The 9188-nt window shown below is 32.9% G+C and overlaps 1 protein-coding gene across 1 annotated transcript in view; it reads right to left on the reverse strand.

The window, feature by feature from the left end:
• The window catches only part of WDR78 (WD repeat domain 78), a 99151-nt gene that overhangs the window by 52988 nt on the left and 36975 nt on the right, over positions 1–9188 (reverse strand). The window contains 4 exon segments of the mRNA XM_012653778.1: positions 2318–2457; positions 5227–5380; positions 6588–6700; positions 7822–8006. Of these exon segments, the coding sequence (XP_012509232.1) occupies positions 2318–2457; positions 5227–5380; positions 6588–6700; positions 7822–8006 (592 nt within the window).

A 9188-nucleotide genomic window follows, 5' to 3' on the forward strand; every position in this document is an offset into this window, starting at 1 on the left:
TGAGCATGTTTAATAAACTGATCTAAAGTCTTTGTCTAGAAGTCCAATGTCTCTATTTCCTCACAGAGAGTTTCTGTTACATTATTATTTTAAGGAGACATACCTTCTGGTTCCTTTGTATCTTTTGTAATATTTTGTTGAAAAGCTTAACATTTTGATTATTATAATGTGGTGACTCTTAAATTCAGATTTTTCCTGCTCCTCTGAATTTGTTTTTGTAGTTTTCTGTGGATAGTAGCCGTAGTTTGTAGTTTTTGGTTTTTGTATTATAGTTTAGATGGATAGTTTGTTGACTTAGTGATTTTTTTTAAACTACTTTTGTAAAGTCTGTGTTCTCTGTCATTTATCATCTCAGAAATCTCTGTTCTATAGCTTGTGGTCAGCTAGTGTCCTGATAAAGACTTCCTTGAGGAAGCACGTGCGCCTGGCTTCTGGCCAGGGCTCTGCTTCCCCCACCTCCCCCCAAAATAAAAATTTCCTTGAATGCCTAGATCTCCCCTCACCAACCCCACTCCCACCCTCTAGAAAAAGAAAAGAAAAAGAAGGAAAGAAACAAAGAAAAGAAAAAACTCTTCTCCCAGTCTCTGCAGACTTGTTCTGTGTTGAAATATTCCTTCAATACTTAGTCAGGCTATTAAAAACTATGCATTAGCCTTCACTTCCTTATGTGTACTAAGGCTAGAAATCAGCCACAGGTAAAGACTTAGATCTTTTCTGAGTACACGTCCTGGCCTAGGCATATGTGTGACTTTCTAAATTTCTCTGTATATGCAGGCCTTTTTCAGTACTCTAATTTCCCAAAAAAACTCACTTTCCAGCTTTCTTTCTCAGGCTTTTAACATGTCTCTTGTTTGACTCAACTGTATTCTCTTGCCTCAAGTAGCAGTGAATTGTTCATTTTCCTTAGAATGCTTTTGAGGAATGTCCTATGTGTAGCTGCTTTATTGCTTGGGAGAGTTTCAAGTTTGGTGAAAAAAGGACAAATGCTTGTATCAGTCCTCTAGGTAGTCCCCAGACAGGACAAAACAGACAAACTGAATTCTTTGAGAATAAGATGTGCTATGTTTCCTCTGGAACCATGAGTCAGAGTCTCACATTGGTAAGGTGGGCTGTTATCATTAAGACCACCATCGCACTAGGGAGAGGAGTAGGCAAGAGCAAGTAAAGATTCTACAAAGCTTTCCTAGCAATTCTAAGTTGACTTTTTCTTGATTCAGCACTTGCTTGGTTGTTGTACACCTTTGACTATTTTCCGGAGTTCTGACAAAGTTCATACTGACGGTGTTTGCTCAATGTTGGGGGCATTTCTGTGGAAGGACTTGTTGTTAGGATTACCCACTCTGCCATTTTTGCTGTATCATCCTGGAACTATTGTTCTTTAGTTGATGCTCTTGAGGTATCTAAGTAGACATTAAGGTCACCTACAAATAATGATAATTTGGTTTTCTCCTTATAAATATTAACGTTCCATATCTGTCTTTGTCTTACAGAAATGGTTGGAACTGCCAAAACAATGTGAATAATTGTGGTGACAACATTTTCCAGTTCTTATATTTATTGAATCATAGCAATTATTATTTCTAGTGGTTCACATTTAAGCAAGAAGCTTGCTTTTTATTTCAAATATTTTACCAAGAAGAATCGGCTGGGTGCAGTGTCTGGCACCTGTAATCCCTGCGACATGGGAGGCTGAGGCAGAGGGAGGATCACAGCATCATCCTTTTTTTTTTTTTAGAGACAGGATCTTGGCTCTGTCACCCAGAGTGGAGTACAGTGGCACAATCATAGTGCACTGTAACCTCAAACTCCTGGGCTCAAGTGATCATGCTGCCTCAGCCTCCTGAGTACCCGATACCATAGGCATGGACCACCATGCCCGCTAATTTTTTTTTTAGTTTTTGTTGAGACAGGGTCTCTCTATGTTGCTCATGCTGGTCTCGAGCTCCTGGCCTTAAGCAATTCTCCTTCTTTGACCTCCCAAAGTGCTGGGATTACAGGTGTGAGCCACTGTACCCAGCCAATAATCAGTTTCTATAAATGTTTCCTGAACGTTTAAAAAATATAAAATTCTGTGACATGGGTATGCATAAAAATCAAGATCGATAATTATGTTATTCAAATCTTCTATTCTTTACTACTTGTTAACTTATTTGTCAAATTCTGAAAGCTATAGATCATAGTACTCAACTACTACTGTGATTTGGCCAAATTATTTCTATTTTTGCTTTATATATTTCAACATTTATTTACTGATTGACAGACTCAAAGAACATATATTAAAACATGGTGTTTTATCAAGCAGAATAAAACAAATTACCTTTGTCTTCCATTATGATTTTTTCGCATTGAACATCTTTATTCTTTGGTGCTCCATTGAAAGTCTGCATCATCCTTTCAACATACAGGTCATTGCCTAACCTATTTCTACAAAGGATGTCATATTTCCTGTTTCTCTGGCTGTAAAACATAAAGTACACTCAACTTATTAATAAAAACTATTACCACACATATCATCTCTTTATTTTATTCTTTTCTTTAAAATTATTAAATCTTTCATTAATGTGGATTGTACCAAAAGGTAAAGTGAGAGTTCAAAAAAATCCTTTGGAAAAGATTGCATTAAATGACCTGCAAAGAAGTCTTTTATACTGTACCTTCCAATGTCCCTACTACTTTCAGTACCTACCAATAATATGCCAACACTAACTCCACATAGGTTTTAGTTATGAATACTTTTAAAATTTCTATTATGATTTCTTCTTTGATCCATGAGGAATTTAGAAACATGCTCTGGAAATTCCAAATATGCATGTCAATGTGTGTCCATTTTAGGGTTTTCGTTGAGTTTTTTGTTATTAATTTTCTTAAATTTTTTTTTTTTTTTTTTAATAGAGATGGTGGTCTCTTTAGTTACCCAGGCTTCTCTCAGACTCTCGGCCTCAAGTGATCCTCCCACTTCAGCTTCCCAAAGTGTTGGGACTATAGGATTGAGCCACCATGTGGCTTATGTTATTAAATTTTAATTTCATTGCATTGTGGCCAGAGAATTTAGTTTGTATAATTTCACTTCTTTGAAATTTTTGAGACCTTGCTTCATGGCCTTGTGTATAGACGATTTTTATAAGTGTTCCATATATGCTTGAAGAGAATGTGTTCTCTAATTATTGGGTACAGAAGTCTGTATATGACCATTAAATTAAGTTTTTGTTCTAATTTTCTATATCCATACTAATTTGTTCTCTGGTTAACCTGTCAATAATTAAGAGAGGTGTGTTTAAATCTTCTACTTTAATCATTAGGAAGTAACCTCTATCCCTAATAATGCTGTCAGTTTAATTATTTGTCTGGAGGTGATATTTTTCTTCTATTTTTATAATCTTCTCTTTATATTTGGTATTCTGTAGTGCCAGTACAATGCACTGAGTACATTTCTTTTTTGTAGATTTCTTTTTATTTATTCCTGTTTCTGTGGAATGGTATCTTTCAATAGTTTGGGAAAGTTCTTACCTATTCTCTTTGAATAATGCTTCTCCTCCATTCTTACTATTCTGCTTTTTTGAAATTCTGATTAGATATATGTTAGACCATTATTCTATTGTCAACATTTTTAAACTTCTCTTTCATATTTAATATCTCACATTCTCTCCAAACTTGATTTGGCATAATTTATTCAGACGTATTTTCTAATTCACTGAATCACCATTCAATTATGTCTAATATAATGTTTAAATCAATGTTTACTCTTTATTTTCAACAATTATATGAACATATTTTAAAGTTTTTTAGATATTTTTCTAAATGGGAGTCATGATTTTGATAATTTCTTAATGTTAATCATGTTTTAACTCTGTCTCTTATTTGTTTAAACATTTCACACACATTTTATAGTCTATATCTGATAATATAAGTATCTATAGTCCTCAGGATCTAGAGCTAGGGTTTGTTATTTCTGTTTATTCTTATCCATAATGACTTGTTTCTTCAATGGTTTGGTGTATTTTTACCAAATTCAATCTGAGGAAATCTTAAAAGCTTAAATGGGGTATGCTTTCCTCCGGAGATTTGTGTTTTCTTCTTACAGTAGTAGCCAAAAGACCCTACTGACCTAAGACCAACTGAGATAATTAAGCCCTTTTTGAGGGTCTTGGCTTAATACAAGAATCTCTCTTTCAGCTTTCTTAATTTTATGGGAGAAACCCAAGACTTACCATTGGGCTCCAGATCCATGTGCTAATATTAACATTTGTCCTCAGCATCTGTCTCTCTCTGATTTCAAATCAGTTATCTATTCCTTTCTTGTTTTTTTCTTTCCTTTTTTGGGGGGTGGGTCCTAGGAGCTTTCCCTTACTTCTTATGAGTGTTTAAAATTATGCTATTCTCAATCTAATTGTACTATATTTTATAATCCAAATAACTTTTATAATATTTTATATTTTAAGGGATAATATTCTAAAATTATTTTATGATAGATTTTTTACCACTATGAATCATACTCAAATAATATTTGAGGCAAAATAATCTGAATAACTATTAATGATCTATTTATAGTAGCTATATTAGTTTTAGACACAGCAGACCTCAGAGCATGAAAAATTATCAGGGATAAAGAGGGGCAATTAAAAAATGATAAAGGGGTCAATTCTCCAAGAAAATGTAATGTTCTCATGTTTTATAGTTTCATTAAAAAAAAGAAGAAGAAAACATAACAATCCTTAATGTGTATGTGCCTAACAATAGAGTGTCAAAACACATAAGGCCAAAACTAATAATATACTTATATTCATTAATAAAGAGAAATAAAAAAACTGCTCCAACATAGTAAATTCATTTATTTCCCCATATTTTCCCTTCTTAAGATTTAAGTATAAAATATCAGTTTTTTTAAATGTAAAATAATTTATATATGTATAAAAAATAACTAAAACCTATATAGAGACTTAAGAGCGTCTTTTATTTCTTTTATTATTTGGCTTAGAAGTTCACTTAATTATTTAAAAATATGGTAAAGCTATGGGTTCTTCCTTTAGAAAAATTTACATACAACACAAACACTTTCCATATAATTTCACAAGGCACTTATATAACTTTACTTATAATTTCTCTGAGAATATACCCTCCCCCAACATATCCAGGAATCCCCAAGGACCCTTCACAGAAACAAGGATAAGAACCCCTGGTTTAGCATTTGAATTACAGAAGCTATGTAGACAACTGAACCATACATACGCTACTTTCTCAGCTTCTTCAGCTTCTACAGAGACCATGACTGTTGGCAAGTCAAAAAATCTCAGTGTTTCTGTCTCTGTGAGTATTATCTCTATATTCTTTTCCAGGTCTTCTTTTGTTATTTTTTCAGGTGTTGCCTTTGTAACTCGTAAATCTAAAATACATGACGATAACAATCATTTACTAATTGCTATTTGTTTAAGTTTTTATTCCTTATCCCTTCTCCCTTCCCTTGCCTCTTTCCATTAAAAGAGGTTGGGAAATCAGGTATTTCGCTTTCCCAGCCTCTCTTGAAGCTAAGGGTGGCCATGTGACACAGTTCTGGCCAATGAGATGAAAGCAGAAATACAAAGGAAGGGGAAAGGCTTCTAGGAAATTTTTTTACTTTCCTGATAAATGAGAGATGTGACTGCTGCTACTGCCTTTCTTCTTCTTTCTGCCTTTAATGTGGATAAAATGCCCAGAGCTGGGGAAGATACTTTGAGACCATGAGGCAAGAAGAAAAGGCTTTGGGAAAAAGAATAGCAGAACTGCCAATCCAAATTCTGACAAAATTGAGCCAAAAAAGTCAAAGACGAAAGCTATCTGTCTCTTCTTTTAATGTGAGAAAAATAAATATTTGTTTAAGTTCATGTTAGTTGTGTATTCTGTTATTTGCTGTCAGAAGCATTTCTGTTACATCTCCCAACACCAAAGGTAGAGTCCATAAAGCACCACTCTTCCAACCTTATCAATATCTTCACCAATCACTGATCATTTCAGAGAAAAAGACATCCTTCTTGCACTCCAAAGCAAGTATCCCTCAAGTAAGTAATCCTTTCTCCCAGCACTTTTGATCATCTATTATTTCCTCATTCTTGTATCTTCATTTTCATAATCCTTTGTATTACCTCATATTTTACCCTCTGCCTGGATTGGGCTTCCCCTATTTGTTCTCCTGACAAATGACTAGTCATCTTTAAAAAGCCAATTCAAAAGTCAATAATGTTCTCTGTGAAGCCTTTTTTCCTCCACCTCAATGGAGTTAATCATTCCCTTCTAAGTGCTCCCATCACGTTCCACAAACATCATCATGGAACTGATCACAAATGTATCAGAATTATTTGTCTCCCAAGTTAGAAATTGAGCTCTAGCACATAGCCAATAATTCCTCAGGCTGATAGTTCAAAAATATCACCTTGGGAACTTAAAAAAAAAATAGAGATATATTCCCCCGGTAATTCTCATGTAGCTAGCTACTCCACAAGTCAGCATTTGGAAATCATTACATTTCTTTTATTTCAAGTACCCAACAAATAATAAGCATATTGACTAAATAAATAATGGACTGTTACTGAAATGAGCAAGTGTATTTTCATTACCTGTAAAACTAGTCAGTCTTTCTCGCTTAAAAGATGGTTCTTCTATGTCTTCTGCTATTGATTCAGTTGTCGATGCACTTGACTTAGAAACTGTACTGCTTCCTAAAACTGATCTTTAATAATCAACATTACTTATTTATTTAGAAGCCCTTATGGGTAATTAAATATATAAATTAGAACATTATCAGATGTAGAAATCAAATATACTGTAATAAGTAAAATAGATTGAAATTAATTTTTAAACAATGAGTTTATTTCTAATGTTCATTAAATTAAAAAGTTATTTAAAATATTTTTCAGAGGAAAGACACATCAAACTTATGCTTAAAGTCCTCAATGAATTCCCAATACATTTAGTACCAAAATACAAAATTCACCCTACCTACCCTCTTTATCTTTATTATGACTCTTCATTTACCTTTTTTTTCTCCAGCTCCTCAATCTTATAGAGCTCTTTTACATCAAGTCCTTAGCCTAGAATACTTTTCCTTTCATTTTTCACCTGGCTTCTCTTCATTGTTCAAATCTCATCTTGAAAATGTGATTTATTTAATTTCATAAAGGTCCTCCCTTAAGATTTTATTTAAAAATATATGTATTCAATAGGAAATCAATGGAAGAATCAAAAAATAATTTCCTTAAACAAATGAACTTAACATCACTTCATGATATTACATGCTTTTTTCCCCTTTCTATTTATAGTTGCGACTGCCCACCAAAAGATTATGTCAAGTTTATTGGAGTATCTGAAAAGCGCATGTTTTTGTATGCAAATTTGGAGGCAGCCTCTAGAGCAGAATATAATTGCTTTGTATTATAAAATAAGAAAGAAATTAAACCCTAACAGAACAGAAATTTGCATGGGAGAATAGGTGAAAAAAGGAAAGCCACCTCTTTCTATAAAATGCAGAACAAAAGAAGCCAAAGAAAAATATTTAATGAGAATTTACAATTAACTGTATGTGATGTTAGTCCCATATTTTGGTTTCTCAGGAAATCTTGAGTAAAATATATATAGTTTTCACAAAAGTTTTGTTCTGAGTATATGGGAACTTTTAAGACATGAAGAGTTCTGCATCTAATTAAAACATGAAAGGAACGCAGAGATGTCATAATAGGATGATAGATTTAAGCTGGACAACTGGAGACAACTGATATCTACATTTCATATATGCAATTTAAATGGAAAGAATATATATGATACAAAAAAGAACTACAGAACAGTATACTTTACCTTGTAAACTGCCCTAACATACTAGGATTTATTGTATTCTGGTAAAGGCTATAGGAAGCTATAAATTCTGAACCAAGTGATCCTTCTTGTGATGTCAAGAGTTTATTTGGCTTTGCTGTACCACTATGTGGATCTGGATGGTAAAGAGGTCGAGGAGTAACATCAACTCCATTTGCATCAAATACCTGTAGAAAATGATTATTTAAAATGAAATAACTAAAGATTAGGTTTCTAAATAACAGGTCCTAAAAAACAGAAATAAATATGGTAGAAAAAAGGAAAGTATAATGTTCCTACAATAGGATAAACATGAAAAATTGGATGATATAAAATTTTATGCTTAACTAGGCACACATTTTCTTAAAATCTTATTCATGTTTTACTTATATATATTAACTTCAGGAAAAGCAGAAAGGTACAAAGATAATTCATCCAGATTGTTTATATTTGTTGTTTTTAATATTATATTATAAACTTTTTAAAAAACTCACTATTTTTCACTCTACATTTTATTAATAAACACTTCACCAGTTATTATCTAATTTTGGTTTACAGTCATATGCTGCAAATTTTTCAGTCAACAACAGACCATATATACAATGGTGGTCCCACAACACTATAATGGAGCTGAAAAATTCCAATCACCTAGTGACATCCTAGCCATCATAATGATGTAACACAATGCATTACTCACATATTTGTGGTGATGCTGGTATAAACAAACCTACTGCACTGCCAGTAATATAAAAGTATAGCACATACAATTATGTATAGTACCTAATACCTGATAATACATGACAGTGTTATTGGCTTATGTACTTACTATACTATGCTTTTTATTATATTTTAGAATGCATTCCTTTTACTTATTAAAAAAATTAACTGTAAAACAGCTTTAGAAATGTCCTTCAGGGGTTATTCCAAAAGAAGGCATTGTTATCTAGGAGATGACAGCTTTATGCATATTATTGCCTCTAAAGACCTTCCAGTGGGACAAAATGCAGAGGTGGAAAATAGTGTTATTATTATAATAAAGTTGAAATCCTTTCCATATACTTATTCCCATTGCAATTTCCTTCTGGAGGAGAAAATTTGCCATTCAAGTCCTTTGCACACTTTGTTGGGGGGACCTTTTTCTTGTTGATAATGTAGCTCATTAAATATTCTGAATATGAGTCCCTTCAGTTGTATGAGTTGCAAATTTCTTCTTTCACTCAGTGGCTTCATTTTCTTCATGGTATATTTGATTAATATAAGTTCTTATTCTTAATGTAGTCAAATTTATCATGTTTTTCTTTATGGTTTGTGCTTTAATTGTCTCATTTAAAAAAAATTCCCAGTCCCAAATTCATGAAGGTATTTTTATA

The sequence above is a fragment of the Propithecus coquereli genome, unplaced genomic scaffold, assembly GCF_000956105.1.
Source record: "Propithecus coquereli isolate 6110/MARCELLA unplaced genomic scaffold, Pcoq_1.0 Scaffold427, whole genome shotgun sequence".
NCBI lineage: Eukaryota > Metazoa > Chordata > Mammalia > Primates > Indriidae > Propithecus > Propithecus coquereli.